The sequence below is a fragment of the Palaemon carinicauda genome, chromosome 19 (genome assembly GCF_036898095.1).
Source record: "Palaemon carinicauda isolate YSFRI2023 chromosome 19, ASM3689809v2, whole genome shotgun sequence".
Classification (NCBI taxonomy): Eukaryota; Metazoa; Arthropoda; class Malacostraca; order Decapoda; family Palaemonidae; genus Palaemon; species Palaemon carinicauda.
The window spans coordinates 18566500-18591978 of NC_090743.1; the positions used below are offsets into that span (position 1 = coordinate 18566500).

The 25479-nt window shown below is 34.8% G+C and overlaps 3 protein-coding genes across 4 annotated transcripts in view; 1 reads left to right on the top strand and 2 right to left on the bottom strand.

Moving 5' to 3' along the window:
* The window catches only part of LOC137658497 (adhesive plaque matrix protein-like), a 1563467-nt gene that overhangs the window by 779481 nt on the left and 758507 nt on the right, over nucleotides 1–25479 (bottom strand). The window lies entirely within an intron of this gene.
* LOC137658493 (uncharacterized) overlaps nucleotides 16579–25479 on the top strand; it is a 444691-nt gene continuing 435790 nt past the window's right edge. The window contains exon 1 of the mRNA XM_068393250.1: nucleotides 16579–16678. The gene's annotated coding sequence lies outside the window, so the exon portion shown is untranslated. The remainder of the gene's footprint in view (nucleotides 16679–25479) is intronic.
* On the bottom strand, nucleotides 19039–20977 carry LOC137658157 (uncharacterized). The gene is made up of 2 exons (XM_068392839.1): nucleotides 20525–20977; nucleotides 19039–20413 (listed from the first exon to the last, which is right to left on the bottom strand). The coding sequence occupies exons 1-2, from the start codon at nucleotides 20720–20722 to the stop codon at nucleotides 19811–19813; spliced, it is 801 nt and encodes a 266-aa protein (XP_068248940.1). The 5' UTR covers nucleotides 20723–20977; the 3' UTR covers nucleotides 19039–19810.

A 25479-nucleotide genomic window follows, 5' to 3' on the forward strand; every position in this document is an offset into this window, starting at 1 on the left:
TCCATTCACCCACTCCCTCGACTCTCCTCTCGCAAGACTGGTTTCCCCTTGAAGTGGTCAAGGTTACCTGGCCCCCCGTCAATTTAGGAAACGCTTTACAACAACCGGTCTAGAGGAATTGCGTAGTGTCCTTATCGTTTTGCTTTATAGGGGGTATCAGGGGGAGTCACTGCGCGTTCCTATTCAAGGTTACCTGGAGACCCACTTGGCCGATGAGCAGCTTGCAGAATATTTCCAAAATTGCATTCACCCACTCCCTCGACTCCCCCTCTCTCCTTCTATCACAAGACTGGTTTCACCTCGGAGCGCTCACGATTACCTGAAGCTAATTTTACCGCACTCGATTGTGAAATTGAACAAATGATAATTACATGTACATATAATGAGAAAACAAAAATCAATAACATGACATGGCAATTGATCTGTAAAATTCATGAACTACTCAAAGTGAGAGAGAGAGAGAGAGAGAGAGAGAGAGAGAGAGAGAGAGAGAGAGAGAGAGAGGGGGGAGAGAGAGAGGGTTATCTATTACCCCCTTTCAATTTAAGAAAAGCATAACATAACCGGTCTAGAAGAATTTCGTGTTGTCCTTGAAAGGAAGGTGCATTATGTGTTGACTTTCGTCAAGGATACATCTTCACACAGTATTTTGCAATTAAATCAAATGTGTTTTTGCATATTAATATTGAACAGAATTCATATTTTTCAGTTGTAATAACCTTGTACAGTGTAACTCGGTTAAAATATTTCGACAAAGGCCATCATTTTAGGAAGGTACATAGCCTCATCTTATAAACAAACCGATCTTGAACTTGGTATTTTGAAAATTCAGATGATTGCATTTTTGGCAAGGAGAACGTCTATATTTGATGTTTCAAACGGTCTTCTCTAAAAGTTCTTTTTGCATATTTACGCAAGCAATTACGTCGCGTACGCAACCCTTTTCTGACCTGGGTACCTCTTTATTCAAATTTTCTTCAAGAATTCTAAGGAGTTTTATTATGCCATTAACAGTAACACCACCATTTTCTATGATTTCCTTAGGAAGAGATCATCATTTTCTTATAATTTTTATGTTATTTCTTTTTTGTAAATAAATGTTTACTGCGTCTCTCTAATTTAGGTTCATCGCATTTCTTTGTCTGCTTGTTCATATATTAACAATTTTTAGGTTATGATTCTACCAAAATATGCATAAAGTCTTATCGACGATAATCAAATGTGCCAAAAGCCTAAAATTTTCTAGGAAAAAATAAACGGACGAGAATATGTTTGCTCCGTCTTGCTCATGTGTGTGCAATGCAAATGTTAAGTATATCTTTCTGGATTTGAGGAAAGGGCCTCAACACTGCCTGGTCAATAATTATGAAATATGATGATAATGTCCTTATGATACCCAGTGGTCAGGGAAGTCTTTTCAGATTTATCTTGGGTGGGGGTTGGGGGGGGGGGGCAGTCTGTCGAGTGAACAAGCTTATTCAGATGGGGATTGGGGGGAGGGGGAGTTTAAGGCCCCTATGATTTATTTTTCATTTTAAGGTATTTTATGTTTCTTGAAGCCACATACTTTCCCCTTCCGTTATCATAAACTGGACTCTCAGACAAAAAGGACATAAAAAACAAAACATAACCTTAAACTATATTTCTTAAAACTAATATGCTTAATATGAACCATCCACAATCAAATTATCAACACTTTGAAGTAATCAAAAACTTAACACTAAATATATAATTAAAAAAAAAACCTTCCAAAATCAAATAAACCCTAACAAAACTTAAAACTAAAATGGGCCACAACCACAAATATAAACAGAAATATTTTATATATTTCTGAGTGGACACCTTCGTCCACACAAGGGCCAACAGTCTTTTATGGCCCAAAACCACAACCGGAACACTGATATATTTTAATACACAAGTGTATTAATTGATCTGGGTCGTGAGCGTTATGATCATCATCATTGTCATAATATTACAGCACAAGAACAATCAACTCAGGTTCTTGAACACAATCCAGGTCATCAACTAGAATAGTCTAAACACAATTAATTACAGGCCAGGTCATCAACGGTTGAGCAACATTAAAAAATAAGTTCTCCAAAGGAGGAATTACGGCCTGCAAATGAAAAAAAGCAAAACTTACGAACACTCCTAGCTAACTAAACTATCGCACTATAATCAAAGATAAATAATAAACGGCTTCTATTATTCAGAATCACTCCTAGCAAAGATAAATAAAATTGTACTTACTTTAGAAATCAATAATCACTTCTACGCTGGTAAACATAATAATAATCCAGCATTCAAAGCATACAACTGCCTCTAGCTGCAGTCAAATAAAAAAAAATCATTTTTCCAAGGCATGCACCACTGTCCTAACCTAGCTAAAAACATAAACAAACAATCTCAGTTATACCAACAGTCTTTCTCACAACAAACAATCAATACACTAAATACCTCTCGCACGCTGACACACACACACACACTCTCTCTCTCTCTCTCTCTCTCTCTCTCTCTCTCTCTCTCTCTGGATTTGGGAAACAAGAAATAAATAAAAATAAAAAAATCAATCCTCCACATTGTAAGATATCTCAAAAGACGAAATTAAATTTGATCTTGGCAATGCCATCTAGATTAATAAATTTTCTGCGAAATTATTCTCCATCTTATTATGAGAGAGAGAGAGAGAGAGAGAGAGAGAGAGAGAGAGAGAGAGAGAGAGAGAGCTACCAAAATAGCATAAAAAGAGGAGATGGGAGTTAAAGACAGGAATGAGAATGAAAGGAGTACGAAAAGTAGGTGAAGGGAAAGGGAAAGGAATCTTACAACTCGTAAGGGTCTATTGAAAATCAAATTCTCTCTCTCTCTCTCTCTCTCTCTCTCTCTCTCTCTCTCTCTCTCTCTCTAATAGGATAGAAAATAATTTCGCAAAAAAATTACTAATCTAAATGGCATCGCCAAGATCAAATTTAATTTCGTCTTTTGAGATATATTACAACAGTTTAAGTAGAAGTATTGCAGCGAACATTGTGATTTAATTTTTAGATTTAATATAATTGAAATCACAGTAATAATAAGAATAATCATAGAAGACAAGACGGCGCTAATCACAGACTCCATGGTAGGATCGCCTCCAAGCAGGATCGCCTTACCAAAAAGGTGGCGGGGTAATGCTCATGTTAAAAATCCCTTAAACCCCATAGAAATTGAATTAGAAAACGAATGTTAAGTGACCGGTGCAAATTTAACACAAAAACATGTCCATACTAGTAAAATACAGACCACCACATCAATCGCAAGAACAGGACGAAGAGCTGTAATGACAACTTGGACAAGAAGTGAACTATAAGCTAACTGTTCTAATGAGAGACTTCAATGCAGCAGTAAACTGGGACACTATGAATTCTACATCATACAAAGAGGAATACAGGTTACTAAACTTTGTCAACAATGAATTCTTCCCTCAGTGGGTGGATAAACCAACTCGGGCAAATAGCATACTAGATATTGTGCTAACAACAGAAGAAAATTTAGTATCCAGCGTCTCAGTAGGCGAAAATATTGGCAAAAGTGACCACCGAATAGTTAGGTTTCAGGTAAATATTCCTCATCTAAAAGAAAGGATAATTACATAAAAGCTAGATTACAGACGAGGCAACTGGATACAACTGAAAGAATACACAAAGAAGTTAGAATACGGCGGAACAGGGAACATAGATACACAATGGAATTCCTTGTAGAAATCTACATAGAAAAAGAGGCTAAATGTATAACGCAAAGAAAAATTTTACCAAATGTAACTCCACGACCCAAATGATTCAGCAGAGAAATGGCCAATGCAATAAGAAGCAGCAACTGGAAACAAATCAGTGGGTGCACAGCATTCAATTCGAGAAATTTCCGAGAACTAAAACTAAAGCAGAAATGTAGATAAACTAGTTAGAAGATCAATGAAGGAAAATAATGGTTTCAGCTAGTGAAGAAAACCCGATTTTTTTTTTATTTATTTTATTTTTTTTTTTTTTTTGCATATGTAAACAGTAGAAAACCAATCAAAAACAACATGAGCCCATTACGAAACGCGGAGGGTAATCTTATAACAAATTATTTGGAAAAACCTAACTGACGAATGCATATTTCACAGCCGTATTCACTAAGGCGCCGGGCACAACTCCCCGTACGAATTTTTTAGCCGTACGTGTCTAGGAATTTTTCAGTCGTAGCCGTGAACCCCTACGATGTAATTGGTAGCGAGTGTGTTGAGTGTTCAGTACGGGTTAAGTACGTGTGACGCACGGGTGTCGCACGGTTCGCAAGTGTGAGATGAATGCGTGGGAAAATTATGGCGTACGGCACATACGGAAAGAGGACTAAGCATGCACTAAGGACGTGCGTGTAGTGCAGGTGACGCACTTCCAGAGTACACGTCTTAAGCGTCCCCTGGGTGGTATAAAATGTTCTACAGCGTGGATATCCATTATATATATATATATATATATATATGCATGTATATATATATATATATATATATATATATATATATATATATATATATATATATATATATATATACACACTCAAATAATCACGGACAAGAAAGCTGATTACCGTCTTAGAATACTGAGAGAGAGAGAGAGAGAGAGAGAGAGAGAGAGAGAGAGAGAGGGGAGGAGAGAGTACCTAATTGGCAAAGGGATGAACATCAGAATGATGCTGTACTTGCTGCAGCAGAATATATATCCTGAAAAATCATGTAAATATCGTGCATTAGTCTAAACGTCGTCCGGTCATTGTACTACACACCTACTTTTTCCGCAATTGCATCGTACGGTGCACGCATAGACCACGTACTTCTTTTAATTCCGTACGACAAACGTGCGTGGCTCGTACTTGTGACGCAAGTTACACGCACGACCAATGTGCGGAGATCATGCCACAGAAAATCCTACGGCACGTAAATTGCACGTAAGTCATTCGCACGGCTTACTTGTGTCAGACATGCGTCCTGTCTGCGACTACAAATTTTCTTGACTGCCGCAGAACATTTTAGTGCAGCGAGTGAAAATTCTGCGGCTGGTATACGGCGGTCTACGAGGTCAAAGACAGTTGCGTGCCCCTTGCGTCACACCCACGATTTCACACAAATTTTGCCCGTATACCCCCCCCCCCCTTGCTGGTAGTACGGCCAGTTGTGCCCACCGCCTAAGGAAGAATCAACGACCCTCCCCAAACCAGCTATCAAATATGAAGGGCCACAACCATTAAACGGACTCCCCTTTATATTGGAAGATGTCAAAAATAAAATAAAAGGACTCAGTAAGTCTTAAGCACCAGGTCCAGATGATATTCATCCAAGAGAGATTATAGCACTAGAAGAAAAGATAAGCCCTTACTTTTACAAAATGTTCCGAAAGACAGCCAACGAAAGAAAGCCACCACGAGAATAGAAACTAAGCAATGTTCCTCCAATCTACAAGAAGGAACCAAAAGTAGAACCTGATAACTACAGACCCGTGTGTCTAAATTTAGTGTCTTGCAAAAAGTTTGAATAAATCATCGTAGATTCAATAGTAAAACATATAGAAAAAAAGCATCTACTGATAGATAGACAAGATGGTCTTAAGACAGAATAGATCTTGTGTGACAAATCTATTGGAATTTTTCCCCATGTTTAGCATCTATGACAAAAGCAGGGCAATAGACATCATATACCTAGACTTTCAAAAGGCTTTTGACAAAATCCCTGATAAACAAAAATTAATGGATAAAATTAGAGCACTAGGCATCATTGACGAGCCAGCTGAATAGATCGAAGATTGGCTGGCTAACAAACAGAAAACAGGGTTGTAATCAATAGAGAAGCCTCAGAGTGGGCAGCTGTTACAAGCGGAGGACGTCAAAAATCCGTCCTTGGCCCATTACTATTTCTGACTTACATTAACGACATAGATTTAGGATTAACTAGTAGAATAGACAAATTTGCCGACGATACTAAACTAAGCATAAATGCTGCGAACTCAGATATAGAAGCCTAGAGAAATGATTTAATTAAGTTAGGAGAATGGTCAAGAAAATGGAAAATGCCTTTCAATGGTGATAAAATGCTAATTCATGCACGTGGGTTTTATAAACCAGCAAACAGATTACTCACTGCTGGGTAATGAAATAGTGTGGACCAGCAGGAAGAGCTCAGCGTTAATATTAGCAAAGATTGGAAGTTCATCAGAGCATAAAAGATGAAAAGAAAGCACAAAAATTAATAGGTTACATAAAGGGACAATTCAAATAAAGAAACTGAGACACTGTACTACAGCTGTACACATCACGAAGACCCCATCTAGAATTCGGATTCCAATTCTAGGCTCCAAGAATTTAGAAGGAAATAGATAGACTGGAAGCAGTGCAAGCTATGTCCACCAAACTAGCTCCAACACTAAGATAACTTGGAAATAGATGGAGGATGGAACGTTTAAATTGATTTGATCTACAAACTCGACGACTGAGGGGGCAGTTACTAGAGGCAATCAAAATTCTTAAAGGAATAACAAATGTAGATTACAACAATCTATTCACGCTTAGCACAAATCAGTCAAGAGGTAACGGATACAAACTGGAATTGAAAAGATACAACACTACTCAAAATGGTTTCTTTGCATATAAAATAACAAATACGTGAAACAGACTTCCAGCGGATGTAGTAAACAGCAACATGGTAAACGAGTTCAAGAATAAGTTAGACAAGACCATAAAAATCTCTAAATGTTTAAAGTGAATCACTATAGCCAAGGGCAAATGGAGTCTCCCCGGATAGACTAAAAAGTCCTTGAAACGTCCAAATCCTTGTTCCTCCTTGTAACTCACTCTCTCTCCAAATAAATTCTGAAATAGTGTAATACTGAAAAATGAGAGGGAGACAAAAGACAAGCAATAGGGACCCTTTAGATACGAAAGATCTGATATACATAAAGAAACATACACACACACACACCATTATATATATATATATATATATATATATATATATATATATATATATATATATATATATATATATATATATATATATATACATACACGCAAACTACATTTCTATCAGTTCCCCTTCTTTCCTCATCTTTAACCAAATCTTTTCTTCATTCATGATCTCAATTCTACTTTTCCATTAGTTATGAAAGTTCATTACTCATGAAGTTTACGATAATGACCCTATATCTGAGTTGAAATCAATGTTGTGGAAGCTCTGATGAAAGAGAATATCCTCTTATTCTGAAGAAGTACCGCAGTAAATGAATAATAAATGCTCTCTTGTGATTTTTAGGTAATGATTTCCGGGATAAATAAAAATTAGTTCAGACAGGAGAGAGAGAGAGAGAGAGAGAGAGAGAGAGAGAGAGAGAGAGAGAGAGAGTCTGTTGTAATATGTTTATGAGTGGGGAGGTGGGTTCGGCTCAATGCATAATCTATGAAGAGATTGACTGATGTTCTAGAAGTTTTTACAGAGCAACAGTTCATCCAAGATTCAGTAATTACCAAAAAAATGGGACACTGATTCACTGATTACTGGAAGAATGGGATACTGATATACTGATTTGTGTTATATCATCTGTCACAATTCTTGTTTCGGTGAATGTCTTAAAATGGATACACAATATATAAATAAATATATATATATATATATATATATATATATGTGTGTGTGTGTGTGTGTGTGTGTGTGTAAGGATGTAGTGCTTTATATAAACACCCCTCATATATGTCTACGAAAAGGCCCTTGAAAAGGGAGATTAAGAGGTCATCCAACTTCTGTTATGGAAATTCCCAAATCTGAATTGACCCCAAATATTGCACCAGGCATCGATTCCGGCCTCAGCTATCGCATAAAAGGACCTTAAGATCCCTTTGGGTAGATCACTTCACTTTTCTTTTGTTATTTATAAATTACTCTTTTCCGAAATATTTAGGTTTGAGTTCCCCGATTTGAAGTGAAGACTTCATATTACATACTCCCATTTTTTTAACCAAATTATGATTTATTATGCTTTTGTATTTATGTGCGTAAATGAAATCAATATTTTTAATGGTAAATTTTCAAAATATATTGTTTATCACCCTGAATATTTATCCAAAATCTACCAACAGCTGTAAGAGAGTGAAATTTTATTTAATATTCAATTCATTTCTATTATGAAATTTACAAACAAACAATGAACCCTAATTAATAAGTCCCACTAAAATTCATCTTTCTCTTTGAAAACAATCTTGTATATTTTCATAAGAAAGAAGCTTTCCAATTTATTTATCTTTTAGAAAATACAAAAATATGCAAACATTGGAGAAATACTTTTCTTGTAGATATTCATACTTATGAAAGGACTCGTGGGGGTTTCTTGGTATTGTACAATTTTTGTGAAGCCTTGGTTAGATAAAAGGAATCAAGAACCACAGCAAAAAACAGACACGGCACAGACACACATCCAAACAAACAACATGCAATGTATATATATATATATATATATATATATATATATATATATATATACACACACATAATATATATATATATATATATATATATATATATATACATATATGTATACATATATACATACATATATACATATATACATACATATATATATATATATATATATATATATATATATATATATACATATATATATATATATATATATATATATATATATATATAGCAAATAATCCCAAAGACCACTTAATATCGAATTCACCCAGGAGGAAATTTATTTCATGATAAGGGATTCAGGTGGAGCATCGATTTGAACCTTTGCAGAGTCGAAAGTAAAGTGACAGTCAACTAATATGAAATTTATTCCGACCCTGCCATACATGTTCTTGTTGAATTCAGCTTTGGAACTTGAAATCGAAATCGTCTACTCTACAACATTTTTGTACGACCTTTACAACGTTTACAACGCTTCCAGAAGGCTGAAATCACTGGCTGATTCACTACTTGCACTTACTGCATAACCTCTACAACATGTAGATGGTGTTCAGAAGGCTAAAATCGCTGCCATATAATTTCTCAGACAGCTTCTACAATGTTTACAACAATTCCAGAAGGCTAAAATCACTGGCTGATTCACCACTTGTACTTAGTCCATAGCCTCTACAACACTTAGATGGTGTTCAGAAGGCTAAAATCGTTGCCAGATCATTTCTCAAAAAGCTTCTACCATGTTTACAACAATTCTAGAAGGCTAAAATCACTGGCTGATTCACTATTTGCACTTACTGCATAGTCTTTACATGTAGATGGTCTTCCGAAGGCTAAAATCTCTGCCAGGTAATTTATCAGACAGCTTCTACCATGTTTACAACAATTCTAGAAGGCTAAAATCACTGGCTGATTCACAACTTGTACTTAGTCCATAGCGTCTACAACATTTAGATGGCGTTCAAAAGGCTAAAATCGTTACCAGATAATTTCTCAAACAGCCTCTACAATGTTTACAATACTTCCAGAATGCTTAAAATCACTGTAACCATTGGCTGTTTTATGATAATTTTATCAATAGCACACGTTAATTTCATTCTATATATATATATATGTATCTAAAAGGCTTGACTCCAGAGAATAACGCAACATAAACTGTCATGGTAACAATCATACTTTGACGGCTGAATATGGGAGAATTCTTGAAGAAAACGTCCAGAACATCACTATACACCAAAGCAAAGTTCTCAGCAGTAGAACTCTGGGGAAGATTAGATCATTTACGATGCAAATTTTCATGATGTTCGTCAGAGCTGATCATTTCTGCTCTCTTGATCAAGGTTGATTTATTTTTTTTCAACATAGTACAAGTCTTTCACTGATATTTAATTAGTTTGAATAATTTTTAACAATGATGTAGTTATCTATGAGAAAAGTATTCAAGTCAGTCTGCAAACGGGAGACATAAGGATTTTTTCTTCATGTAAAAAATATGAATATGAATATAAAATATGAATTATAACATTTCTTTCTTACAGACTTTACTTTATAACCGTTTTTCTCTTTAGCTTTGATCTCTCTCGTAAACATATACCAAATAATGAAATCAAAATTCAATGGATTTATTCAAAGACATTTTCTTGTCATTTAATTATTGATAAATCTGCTTTCCATCAAAATCACTGAATCTGTAGCTAGGTTAACTTAATCCGCTTATAAAAATAAAAAGAAAGTCTTTTGTTTGGGTGCCGTAAACTTTTGTCTTGCACTCATTTTCCCCTCAAGTTTCAGCTATCGCTACTATTGTCCTTCCACATCTTTGAACTCTTTCTCATGAGCAATCATCATAACCATCATCATCCAAAGCAATTATGCAACGTATCATCACAGAGTCTGACGTAAGGATTTCATTTCTACTCTGCCCATTCGATCACCTTCTCAGAGGGTTGACCTTGGTAAAAATGAGCAAGTGACGACGCATACATAAAAATACTCATGATGCTGAATTTAATTCTCTCTCTCTCTCTCTCTCTCTCTCTCTCTCTCTCTCTCTCTCTCTCTCTCTCTCTCTCTCTCTCTCTCTCTCTCTCTCTCTCTCTCTCGGTAACATTCAATCATAAATAACTAAAATCTTAGTTTAACTGATATAAGAGACAACCCACCTTCCCATTTTACCTCTTTCTTATCCATATGTCCGTCTGTCTGTCTGTCTTCCAGACACCCTTACTGGCCCCTGTTATTGATGAAAGTTCCTTTGAAGACTCTCACCACATATCAAGGAAATTGAAAAACGAATCGAATCAAGATTGACGCTGACTGGAATATTATTGCGAATTCTCTTGTTGCTAAGCAGGCTTGGGGAAGAGACTCCCTAGCAAGAAAGACTTCCCACGCACCCACTTATGGCAAGAGAAGGAACAGGGCGTCTCCTTAGAAGGGAGATTAAGCACAAGTTTCGAAATATAGAGCAGGGTATATTACAGAAAATGAAATAGGTCAAAGCTGATGCCATTACTCGATCTCCAACATCGTCGGTTATTATCATTGATGATTTGCTTTCTATCATTATTAGCATCATAAATATCACTACTGGTAGTAGTAACTAGGAGCTGAAGATACAGTACTGAGTTTGAAAAAAAAAAAAAAAAAAAAAAAAAAAAAAAAAAAAAAAAAAGCTAAGTTGAAAAATTCAGATTATAGTAACAAAAGAAAATAGAAAATCCCAGAATCAGATGAGAGCGTAAATCGATAACTATCCATTAGAAGTAATAAGAGCTAAATCATTCTTTTATACCCATTTCGTGTTCCTGTTAAGCAGATTATTCCCTAACTGGGAAGTCAAAATCAAAGTAAAGCTAAAGTCATCTTAGTCAAAGGGATAACATTTAATTCGATTTCGCATGTTTTTTTTTTTTTTCACAGTAATATGTACTCGAATCTGATCAAGTACTATTAAACCTTATGATAAGGATTAAGCATATATCATTATTATATCTGAAGTGATAGATAGCAATATATTGAACTAATCGAAACATCTGCTTTAACTGAAATACTTCTGGCATTTCAAACTGTTTCAAGGATTTCTAATACGCCATCAATATAAGGCTACATGTAGCTCTTTTTGGATATTTGTTCCTTTCATCACTTAATATACATCAACAATACAAAGATCCATCGTTTAAACGTTGCAAAATCGAGCAATCCGGGAAATAAATGATAGAATCAACAGAACTTCATCGATTTTAATACAAAACTATTAATGTGACTATGGACGAAACAAAAAGAAAGCGGATGAACTTTATTCACAGACGAAACAAAACGCCATTATTATTATTATTAATATTATTATTATTATTATTATCATTAGTTGCTAAGCTACAACCCTAGTTGGAAAAGCAGGATGCTATAAGCACAGGGGCTCCAAAAGGGAAAATAGCACAGTGAGGAAAGGGAACAAGAAAAAATAAAATATTTAAGAAGAGCAACAATAATAAAATAAATATCACTTTGTCCTTCCATATCTTTGAACTCTTTTCTCATGAGAAATCATCATAACCATCATCAGCCAAAGCTTTGGCCAAGAGAGCAACACGAGAGCTGTTAACAAGGTCAAAACCCCAATGTTTCAGCAACTGGTTGGTTTTGTCGGCTGTTCCATATGTTTGACCGGGCTACACCTGAGGCTCTTCTCATTGGTGGGCTAATTCATCTTAACAACAGAATTCTAAAACTAACATACACACACACACATATATATATACATATATATACATATATATATATATATATATATATATATATATATATATATATATATATATATATATATATATGCATTCATATAGAGACTTGTATATATATAATAAAATACTATGTAGGCTATATACTGGTCAAATTACATAGCTTATAACAAAAGAGGTATACTACTTAGGTGTGTAAATGAGTTTGTGTGTGCATAAGTGCACGTAGAGAGAGAGAGAGAGAGAGAGAGAGAGAGAGAGAGAGAGAGAGAGAGAGAGAGAGAGAGAGAGATACGAGTGTGTGCGTGTGATTATTAAATGTTCTTCAGAAATAAGCAATCTAACTTAAGCCAACTAAATATGGCTATTAAAGTGAATATCGTGGTCTTTTAAGACAGCAGCTGCAAATACGTCGATGACGAAAGCAATAAAAGGAAATTATTCTCTTGTCAAAACATCGATAATCAAGTCGGCGATGAAGCCACTTTTAATATTCTGCCAGAAAGTTTTTATTTTTAGTTCTCCAGACGATGCAATTGTCTATCTTAGCGCTCTGCATACAGAGCCTCAAAAATGAATTCCTCCCTGAAACAGGAACATCATTATGACTGGAATCAATTGCAAATTAGATATCGGACGGCCTATCACTTGACACTTGAAAAGAGAAAAACAACAGAAAACGAGAATTTTTATCGAACATTAATAGGTGACTTTAAAAAATGCTTCTTCTGTTTATGCATCGGAAACAGCCTTCCGAGAGACTTTGGGAAACATTTTATCGGAAGCAGATATTGGATGATGAAAGAAAAAGGCGGAATTGCCTACTTGTCTTTGCAATGAGTGAAAGCAGCGTGATTGCACGAAAATTAGGCAGTGAATCTGTTGCAAATGACAATAATGTTGCAGCGCGTCGTTCTGAGTGTTTATTCAGCTGTTTATTCAGCTGAAAAGGGAATCTATATTTCCAGGAATGAGTCTTTTCGTATGTCCATCAGAGAATTCTTCTTCTTTATTAATACACTGTTGCACGAGAAGCATCTCACACAAACACACATACGAACATATAGGCTACCGTGTGTGTATATATACATATATATACAGTATATATATACAAATATATATGTGTATATATATATATATATATATATATATATATATATATGTATATATACATATATATATATATATATATATATATATATATATTCACATATATATATATAAATATTTATATATATATATATATATATATATATATATATATATATTTATATATATATATATATTTATATATATATATATGTATATATATATATATATATATATATATATATATATATATATATTTATTTATATATATATATTTATTTATATATCTATCTATCTATCTATCTATCTATCTATATATATATATATATATATATATATATATATATATATATATATATGTATGTATATGTATATTTGTCTTTGTTCCCATACACAAAATCTTGTAATTCAAGACAAAATACATACAAATAAGCAGGTACCCATTAACATACATATATACACATGTATAAAGTAGCTAAATTTGGAGTAGGCAAAAGAAATAAAAAAAAATATCCTTGTAGAATTAGCTGAAAGAAGCAATTTTAAAATCATAAACAACTTTTTCTATAGAGCCGAACATAAAAAATGGACATGACATCAAGAAGCCCAAATGGAGAAACAAAAAGGTTAATTTAGTTAAAGATGTAACAGTTTTAAATAAGTGACGAAAAAATGGTGAGAAGCCAAACTAGTTTAGATATAAAATAAAGGAAAGCCAAAAACTAATTTCAAGAAATAAAATAAACACTCCAGCAATAAGAGAAAAATCTCTTGAATTTGGTTTAGCAATTCAAAATAGGTACTCCTAGTTACATGACGTAATGGAAGCAAGTAAAGAACAAATGGAAAGTAATTTAACAAAATTTGTATTGGAATCAGCACAAGAGAAAGATGAATATGTTCCTAAACAAAATCAAAGAAAACTATCGAAGACCAAAAACCCAATAAAGAAGAGATTGGAAATAAGGGTAAAATCAAAGATGAAATAGAATTAGCATAACTGCCCAAAACAATAAACAAACTACAAACCCAAAACATTCGCAAACACAATCAGTCAAAAATTGAGGAAACAGTAAAGAAAACAGCATCAAATTGACGAAATGAATGAAAGGGTGAAAATGTAAATATCATCAACAAAAGAGATGGTGTAATAAAAATTGCAGAGGATTTCTATATAAACCGATACAATGGTGATATAAATAAAAAATAACTGTGCCAACAGAAACAATGAAACACCTGAGCCGGTAACAGTAGGAGAGTAAAGAAAGCACCGAAGGGCGTGAAAAGAGGCAAAACAGCAGATGATGGCCTAACAATTGATTTGTTAATAGATGGAGATTTCATAGTAGCAAAGCTCGCTGAACTTTATACAAAATGTTGGCAGGAATGCTCTGTACCTACAGCTTGGAAAAACTTCCTCATTATACTAATTCACAAAAAGGGAGACACAAAAGACCTGAAAATTTACCGTCTAATAAATTTACTCTCAGTTAACATATAAAATATTTACAAAGATCATATTACACCGAATAGGAAGACAGCTAGGCTTTATTAAACCAAGAGAGAAGGTTGGATTTATAAGTGGATATTTAACAAGTAACCATATCCATGTAATTAACCAGCTTATGGATAAAATAACAGACTAAGACATACTACTATGTATGGCACTTATAGACTATGAGAAAGCTTTTAATTCTAACAAAATTTCGGCAGTAATGTAAGCTCTTCAAAGACACGGAATAGATGAATCTTATGTTAGAAAACGAAGTTATATCTATGGATAGTACAGCAATCCTAAAACTACATAAATATAGCCAGTAAATTTCAATTGAGAGAGGGGTTGGACAGGGAAACCACATTTCTCCTAAATCATTCACAGCATACCTAGAAGTTTTTAAGAATTTAGATTGGGAAAATGTAGGAATTGATACTAATGGGGAATACCTTAACAATTAAAGATTTGCAGAGGACACTTCTATTTAGTGAATCATGGGAGGAATTGCAAAAGATGGCAGATTTAACTGTTTTTTCTCTCTTTTTTTTACCAATTAAATCAATAATTAAAGTTCCATTTTGATTTCTATTGCAGATTTAGAACTAATGTATAATTCTGTATTTACAACTCTGGATCGTCTTATAAAAGACATTGAGCCACTGAAAAATCCCTTGGCAATATGGCATTAATGAGAAATACGTATGTCCCATGCTTGACGGATAATGAGACACCTGAATATGGGTTTTCTCATTTACAACAAAAGTTCGTAAGTACATCGGACACAGCTACACTTTCTCAGGGGAGAACCTTGTCAACTTGAGCGCACAAAGGAAACTAAACTCCCCTCGCTATCAAAATGCAATCTTGCTACAACAACATGCTGAGTTATGGGTTTTTGTGGAATTTTCATGATGATAAAGTTCATTTACCTTGATGTACAACACATATATAAATACAAGAATTAGGACACGTATAAGTTAGATGCCATTAAACTGGAAAACATTCTACTGATAATCTAGTAACGAGCAGAGTAAAAGTCAAGAATTCACAGAATTTATATTGTTATAAGGAATATGGAATTCAAATCATACAGTGCTATTTAACTTGGGTGAACGAGATCTTGTCAACTTTTGATAAGGCCTATATACATCATACTGTAAATTATAATACCTAATGTGACTTACTTACATATTTGAAGTATGGACATATAAATCATAATTTATGTATATTTGAATGTCACACCCGTGCAATTATCGAGAAAAAATCTGCGAGGGGAATCACTTTAAATTACAACTACAGGGAGGACACCAATAAAGGTTGAAGCGTTTAATTAGAATGTGTGTGATGTAGTCACTGTGCACTTAATATATCTAATTAGCATTTTTTTTTTTTTTTTTACTATTTGTGCCTTATCATACGACATAAAATAAAAACAAACTTTCATCCTCCTGGAAAAGTTTGCTGTACAATACAGCATTTCTTTGGAAATTGTGAGTATTTGACATAAATGCTGCTGATAATATATCAATCTTAAACATACATAAAATTATTATGTACTATTCGTAACTCAATTATTTTTTTTTTTCTTTTTTGTTAGGTATGCAAAAGCGAAGTGGTATATTCCCTTAGCTCAGCCCAAAAGATCGTAATGCTTTGGACAACTTTGGTTTTGGGTCCAACGAAACTCCGCCCACAGACTCGGGAAAACCGCCTACTCCCACTGGTTTCCATCCCCTGTGGGAGGATGAGGGAAGGGGGTTGGGCAGGCTTTTCATCTTATAAATACCTGCATGACCAAGGGTTAGTGGTCCTCCTGTCTCAACCTCAAGATTAGAACGTACAAGAAGAACTGTGCTTCCTAAGTTTCTCATCATGAAGTTGGTAAGTCTAAAAAATATTTTCGTTGAGTATATTCTAACTTCAAAATACTTTTTTCTGTTTTTCATTTTGTGCATCCCGATATTCAAACTTGTGAAACATTTCCGTCACATTAGGATTTAAATAGAAACGCATTCTAAATGTTCACTGCTTTGTGTATCTCATACATCACGGAGTCTATATTAATAAAAGAGATTCCAATTGTTTAGAATACTGGAATCGGGTTTCTCTCTCACTTTTTATTTCAAAACTTTGTTAGCAGAATTTTGGTTACATTCAGAACTGAATACTAGACACTATCATCGTATTTTCGCCAAAAATCTGGTCTGGAAGAACAATGAGAAATAAACGCTAGACATTATTTTTATTGCTTTAAACATTATGAATTATTTTTCAATTCAATAGATGAATATTTTTTCAAAAATAAATGTTTTATTTTTGCGTAATTCTTGAATCACGAAATTATATTTATGTATGTTATATATCTAAAATGTTTGAGAACACAAATGACTTTATAAATTAACCAAGCATGATGACGAATTCTAAAAACATCATCCAAAACCGAGGTGAAGTACACACTGTGGGTTAATGACTTGGTATATTCATGATTTAGTGTATATATATATATATATATATATATATATATATATATATATATATATATATATATATACATATATATATATGTATATATATGTATTTATGTATACATATATATATATATATATATATATATATATATATATATATATATACACAGTATATGTATATATAATCCCTTCCTAACATAGTGAAAGGGTTTATGTATCGCTATGATCACCGAAGTTGTACTAGTCAGGCCCACACATACTATGTTGGTTTGCTGTGGGCGATCAGACTAGTCTCCAACCATCACCAATTCGCAGTTGGCCAGCGTAGTGATAGAAACTGGTCAAACCCAAGACATGAATAAGGACTTTGTATGAGGCCTTAGTCCTGCAGTGGACTAGGAACAGCTGCAGCTGTTGTTTATATATATATATATATATATATATATATATATATATATATATATATATATATATATATATATATACATAGATATATACATATATATATATATATATATATATATATATATATATATATATGTATATATATAAATACTGTAAGTATATATATATATATATATATATATATATATATATATATATATATATATATATATACACACACACACATATATATATATATATATATACATATATACATATATATATATATATATATATATATATATATATATTAATTTATTATATGATGGTCCCGTGTCAGGGAACCAAACGCATAATATATATAATACAGCAGGCAAGCTATACAACCTTTCGAGTTCCAAACGCACCTGTTTGTTTAACATTAAATCTGTTACACTTAAAAAACTAACACCCCCAGACAGCAATATACAAAACACTGAATATCCAAAGGTCTCTTAAGTACACTCAAAACAACATTGGGTAATTATTATTACGATCTATTTAAAACCACGAGCAAGCATGGAGAACTGTAAGGGCTAGAACTTTGTTCGGCTAATCCGTTTTGTAACAAATAGTCCACTTCTTTTCTCATGACTTCTCGGTGATACGGCTCCTGGTTCAAATGAGTTAATTTCTCTTCCAAGTTCCGAATGATAGACGAATTATTCACTTTGCTTACCGCCCCTACCTCTTATCCATCGTCGTCTTAGGTGGATGGTATGGTTTGCGCCATACACACTTTAGAAGCTTCGGTCTCGTTTACGCTCAAGTAAGGTTTCAGTAGGTTAACATGTACTTTCCTCTGACTTTTCCGTCTTCCTGGGGTTTCAATAACGTAGTTCAGGTCACTGATCTTCTCCAAAATCTGGCATAGTCCTTGGAACTTGTTGGTGAGTGGGAAATTTCCTGATCAACCGGAAGACCAATACCTGTTGTCCTATAGAAAACTGTCTTGTCTTTACTTTTCAAAACAAACCTTTTCTTCATTTTTTTCTGAACTCGCCTTGAGATTTTTCCATGGAAAATTTCCTTATCTCGCCTATCCTTTTCCTCAAATTCTTGACATGTTATCCCTCCGTTTCCTCTCAGTCCTTCCATTTTTCTACTAACATTTTGATCGGTCCTCGCACTTCTCGTCCAAATATCATTTCATTCGGGGTACATCTCATGCTTTCTTGATAAGCATTACGTACCTCAAATAACATCAACGGTAGTCCGATATCCCATTCATTACCCGTTTCGCTGCAGAACTTCGTCATATACTTTTCAAAGCTTGATGAAACCTCTCTAATGCATCTTGGGTCTCCGAATGATAAGCAGTTGAGAGTTGTTTCACATCCAACAGTCCTTAAACAGTTTTGATGTGACATTCGTTCCTCGGTCACTTTGAACGATTTCCGGAATATCAAACTTAGTGGAAAAATCTAGTAACATCTCGGCAATTATTTTGACACTGATGTTCATGACGGGTATGCCTTTGGAGTACCTCGTCACTGGACACATCAAGATTAACATATATTCGTGACCTTTTTTCGTCCTTGGTAAAGGTCCCACAATGTCGATTATTACCTTGCTGAAGGGTTCTCCTCGAACTTCTATCGGGTATAAGGGAGTTTTCTTAATGTACTCGTTTGCCTTTCCAGCCATTTGACAAATGTGACATGCACGGCAAAACTGGCTCACGTCCATATGCATGCCAGGCTAGAAAAAGTGTTTCATAATCTTCTCCGTCATCTTCCTTTTCCCAATATGTCCCGTCTCGTGTACTACCGAGATCACCTGTTTTCTCAACCATGCGGGAATTAATATCTGCCGATATATCCCCCATTCGGCATGTACAGGGATATCGGCGGGTCTACGCTTCCTCATAAGCAACCCATCCTTAAGATAATAACAGGTCGGAGACTGCTGTGCATCCGTCTCGTCCACCACACGGTACAATAACTCTGTTCACAATGCATCCTTCCGTTGTTATCCTATGAGCCTTTTCCTCATCACGTGTCCTACTTCAAACGCTGAGTTTTCTATTTCTTACATGTGCATTTCTTCTATGTCCTCTTGTCCGCTCGTCTGTCGCACTTCTTCGCTCGGGCTTACTTGGGAGATATCCTCTCGTGTACCCTCAAGGGAATCCTCTTCTTCGGAAAACTAATCCTCCAAGTTCATCGTTCAATTCTTTTTCTTCTTCAGCAGCCACTTTCTTCGTTATACCTCTAGTCGTCACACAACTAGGAAACAGATACAGGTAGTCCATCTCGAGTTTAGTCGTAGGACTATACTTCAATGGCTTCTCCGTTACAATGGGACAAGGCACAAACGGGGTTCCACCAACCTCATTACCCAGCAGGATGTCTACTCCTTCGACAACCGATGAATCCTTTACCGCAAAATCAAAATTACCAGTCAAAAACTCGCATGAAAGTTTCAAACGGCAAATATGGGTAACCTCTTCACCTCCTATTCCTTTCAAAATAACCAAGTCCCCTGTGAGAGAGTGTTCCACCAACAGGAGTACTCGTCGTACCACCACAATATGGTTGCAACCTGTGTCGCGTAATATCATGAATGGAGTTCGCTCACTCTCGTCCATTGCTGCTAACATACCTTCATAAATATATGGTTTAAAGGTATCCACGCTGTTTGGGTTTGTCCTGTTCGTCATGTAAACGTTGGCTGGTTTATTTTCCTCTTTAACCTTTACCGATTGTTTCTTCGTCTTCGCAGTCTGTGAAGTAAAATTATCCTTAATCACTTGGGTGACTGCTTTCGGTAGGTTCGACCAACATTCCTTACTGATATGGCCTCTCTTGCCACACTTAAAACAGACAATATTTACCTTCTGCACGTTTTTCACGATATTTGAAGGAGGATGATTCGACGATTGTTGCTGTGGTACTATCACATTCTGCTTAGGAACAGTACCAGTGCTACTTCCGCTGTACCTGTTGAACTTATCCACGTAGACTTTACTGAACTGGTTTCCATGGTTCGACGAATACTTGACACTAGGTCGGAGTGACGGTTGAAACTTCATGCCCGAGGAGGGTTTACGACTGATAATATTATAATCTTCACTCAGCGATGTGACTTTATCAAGTTTCTTCACCTCTCTCTCTCTTGTACATTCGAATATGTTCAGGAATTCCTCGTATATACTGTTCTAGTATTATCAATTCTTCTAAATCAGTCATCTCCCTCACGTTAGCAGCCTCTGTCCATCTCTTAAAACATCGTCGTACCTTCTAAGCGTAATGCACTTAAGTCATTTTCTCGTCCTTCCTCAAACTTCGGACCCTTTCATTATGATATTCAGAGGTCATCTGAAACGGTGGCAGAAAGCTCATCTTCACTTCTTTATACTCCTTCCTCTGGTCCTGAGTTAAGTTAAGGTATGCACGGGTGTCTTTCCTAATCAATACACTCTGCAACAACACAGATACCTTCGGGACATTGCATCGTCGATGCGACCGTTTCGAAATAATAAAAGAATTCATCAGGAGCCTCTTATGTGAACCTTGGAATTAACCTCTGGGCGTTCGCCACATTAAACACTGGATCGTGCATAGCGGGGGTCGCCTCTGTCTGCGTTATAGACTTTGCTCGAGCATTCAACAGCTCCAACTCACTCGCATGCCTCGCTTCTTCATCTCTTTTTCTTCCCGTCTTCTCTCTTTCTCTTCTCGTCTTGCGATTTCCCTTTCTTCCATCTCCCTCGCATGTCTTGCAATCTCTAGGGCTTCTTCTTCCCATTTTGCTTCCATTTCTTTCGTACGTCGTTTTTCTTCTCTCTCTTTTTCTTCTTGTCTTGCTTCCATTTCTTCCAGTCTTCTCTCTCTTTCTTCTCATTCTGCCATTATCTTCAACTTAAGCAAATTCTCCTCCGCTGCAATACATTGAATCTCAGCCTCAACATCCCCATCTAGTTTCATGCTTTCAGTTTGTGGGTCAACTGGTCCTTATTTCGCTTAAAAGTCTTCCTCAGCTCCCTCCAACAGTTCACGAGCTGACATTATATTTTCTTCCTACAACTTTCCCGAGTTTATCAACGCTTCTAAGACTAGACACTTGATGGGATTTAATCATTCAACTCGTTTTATGGCCACCATATGCGATTAAAATAAAGCCACTGAGCTTTAGTTTCACTACCTACTGACAATTCTTGAACATTTGGGTTATTCAAAAACTCTTGGATATTAAACTGTCCCACCTCGTACATTTAACAAATAATTTCATACCTCTCCAAAAACATATCCTAACAATACACAAAATCCTATCAACATTATATTGTTCAAAACCTTTTATAGGAACACAATCGATCTCAAGGGTCTGGGCACCAAAAATATATTATACAATGGTCCCGTGTCCGGGAACAAAACATATAATATTATATATATTATGGCTGGCAAGCTATACAGCCTCTCGAGTTCCAAACTAACCTGTTTTTTACATTAAAACTGTTACACTTGAAAATATTAACACCCGAGTTCTAAGACAGTTATATAACTCACAGACAGCAATATACAAAGGTCTATTAAGTACACTCAAAACAACACTGGGTAATTATTATTAAGATCTATATAAAACCACCTCTTACTTTGATTCTTTAACAGTACACGAGCATGTATGAAATAAACACGGATGATTGAAATAATACACTCTTTACAAAAATAAGTATATTCTATATAAATTACAACACTTTGAAAGAATTTGCATAAAAACAAAAATAAATCACTCGAAATATTAAGTCTGAGCAAAACTTAGATTAAGACAAAATTGTTATGCTCTGAAAATTATATAATCACTTGACTTGAAATATTAAATCTAAATAAACCTTAGAGTAAAACAAAAGAAATAATACTCATGAAAACTATACAATCACTTGTTTCACTTGAAATGAAATTTTACACACTATTTAATTAGTCTTGACACTCAATGAATATAGTTAACCAGATAACTTTACAAATACCTTTCACGTTACTACAGGGCCAGTTACAAAAAGTCTAAAGGAATTTTTATAAATACTCACTATGTTTACAAAAAACCATCACACCAAAACTTTGAGATTTCACTTAACACTTTTAAAACAATACACTGAGAGGCGTGTGAGAGAGAGAGGAGTAGAGGAGTATATATATATATGAAACTTAGCTACTTCCAGAAATTTCTAATAGATCTGGAAGCGTGGAGGGTTGGCCTAACAGCGACGCCAGAGTTTCCAACGAGATAAAAATGTCAAGAGACGAAACGGGTCTCGGGCAACTCTCCCTATCAGCTGCTCAGTCCACCCACCGTTCTCGGAAATAAAAAAAAGATAACATCTAACACTAGGATTTTCGAGATACTTCCAAAGCACATTGCAGACAAAACAATTGGGTATTTTCTCTCAAACATGAAGTAACGCCCCATAAAAATATAAAAAACATTTACATAAGTCCTTGTTCATATCTCGTATGGTCATATAGCACTCTTAAAGCAGTTTACGTAAGACTTCGTAACAAAAATATGTGAAATAAAAAGTTAATTCTTAAAAAGAATGTAAATTACATATAACTTACTTGAATAAAGAATACAATGAAATTAACGACGAAAGTCTAACGTAATTTACATAACCTTATACCTATACGAGGAAACTCATCTTAGGAGCTGGCTTTTAACCTCTGCAATGCATAAATGAAAACAAAAACAAAATACAGCAAAACTACAAAAGGCCTCATATGTGTGTGTATATATATATATATATATATATATATATATATATATTATATATATATATATATAATATATCTACATATATCGGTAGGAGGTTGGCTCGGGCACCAGCCACCGGTTAAGATACTACTTTAAGAGTGTTATTGTGTTATTGGGTTCTTTGACTGGCCAGACAGTACTAAATTGGATCCCTCTCTGTAATCACGGCTCATTTTGCCTTGCCTACACATAAACCGAATAGTCTTGCCTATTATTTCCACATTATCCTCTGTCCTCATACACACGACAAAATTGAGATTAGTGAACAATACTTGTTTCCTCAAAGGGGTTAACTACTGCAATGTAATTGTTCAGTGGCTACTTTCCTCTTGGTAAGGGTGGAAGAGACTCTTTAACTATGGTAAGCAGCTCTCCTGGGAGAAGGACACTAGAAAATCAATCCATTGTTCTCTGGTTTTGGGTAGTGCCATAGCCTCTGTACCATGGCCTCCAATGTCTTGGATTAGAGTTCTCTTGCTTAGGGGTACATTCGGGCATGCTGTTCTATCTTATTTCTCTTCCTCTTTTTTTTTTTACTTTGAAGGATCTGATTTAATGTTGTTACTGTCCTCGAAATACTTTATCTAGATTGTTTATTCTTCTCTTATAATTTCTTACTTCCTTGTTTCCTCTCGTCACTGGGCTATTTTTTCCTGTTGGAACCCTTTTCCTACTAGAGTTATAGCTTAGTTTTTAATAATAATAATAATAATAATAATAATAATAATAATAATAATATATAGATATATATACTGTATATCCATATACTTGCTCTTTATCATATAGGATAGATATGTGTATATGTAAATTTCTACCTCACATGGATATCGAACCCTAGTTTCTTAAAAAGAAAAAAAAAAAAAAAAAAAGGTCGCTACCAATCATGCCTCAGAAGCTCTAGAACAAGTTATGACTTAGGCACTACATGCATTTCAAGATTTACCTGGTGAGGCCACTGTCTTACTTACCTGCAAGTATTATTCAACTTGCAGACACACCAGGTGACACCTATTGACATCTTTTAATTCAAATTGCCCCTAATGAGTCAACATATGATGAAAATCAACACAATATCTTGTTCAATTAAAAATCAATTTCTACATCATCGAAAGCCGAACTTCGTATAATGTGTGGTTCTTTAATAATTCTTGATTTTCTGGTAATCTAATATTCTATTACTCTATAAAATTCCGTTGTTCAACTTACATCCTTCCACATGGCTGATCCAATAATCATTTTACTTTCATTTTTCTAGGTCGTTTTGTCCTCACTCCTGGTGGTGACTGTGTTAGTCGTCTTCCAGCCAGTAGAAGCCATGCCCAGACCTCTCCCAGTGGCATTACCAGACCCGGAAGCTAAACCCTATCTATCAATCGTAGCTAGGGCTTTCACTTGGTTATATCGTCTATTCGTTAGTGGAAACTTTTCGGGATGATGTTGGTTCCAGGTGCAAATAAGGAAGATGAAGGGGTGAAAGACAAGTGAATACTATGAAAGTATGAAGGAAAGGAACCCGATATCACTGATATTGAAATTTAGAAACTGAACAACATCCATCGGAATGGTGGATTTTAGCAACTAATCAAATCATAATAGAACGTTCAAGTACAAAATCTGAATCGAAACTATACCATGATATAATGTTCTTCATCCAATAATCCTTCTTGATTCCTACAATTACAAAATGACCATATTTCTCAGAAGGAATAGGTCCTTCCCTCGTACATTATGAATCACCAATATGTATTCATCTGCAAATCAGGACAGTATGCAAATGCTTCTTTGGTCGTGGTGCAATAAGAAAAAAATGCGCTTCATAATAATAATAATTATTATCACTATGATAGCTGCTATTGTTATAATTTCCTATGGTTTTGAGAACTATGTTGGGAACTTTTTAGTTTTCTATCCCTTTAATATTTGGTAAATGTATTACGATACATTGTTACTTGGTTATATAAAACAAATAATCAACAATAAATGGTACATCTAACTCATTAGTTTAGCTTTCCTTTGTCCATTTATATACATATAAATACACAT

Bases quoted from the DNA above. Each gene is read 5' to 3' on its own strand.
- LOC137658157 (XM_068392839.1), bottom strand. From the start codon at position 20,722: ATGAAGTTTCAACCGTCACTCCGACCTAGTGTCAAGTATTCGTCGAAC. The intron at 20,414-20,524 runs GTAAATATTGTC...TTTACTTCACAG, and splicing joins TCGTGAAAAACGTGCAGAAG to ACTGCGAAGACGAAGAAACA.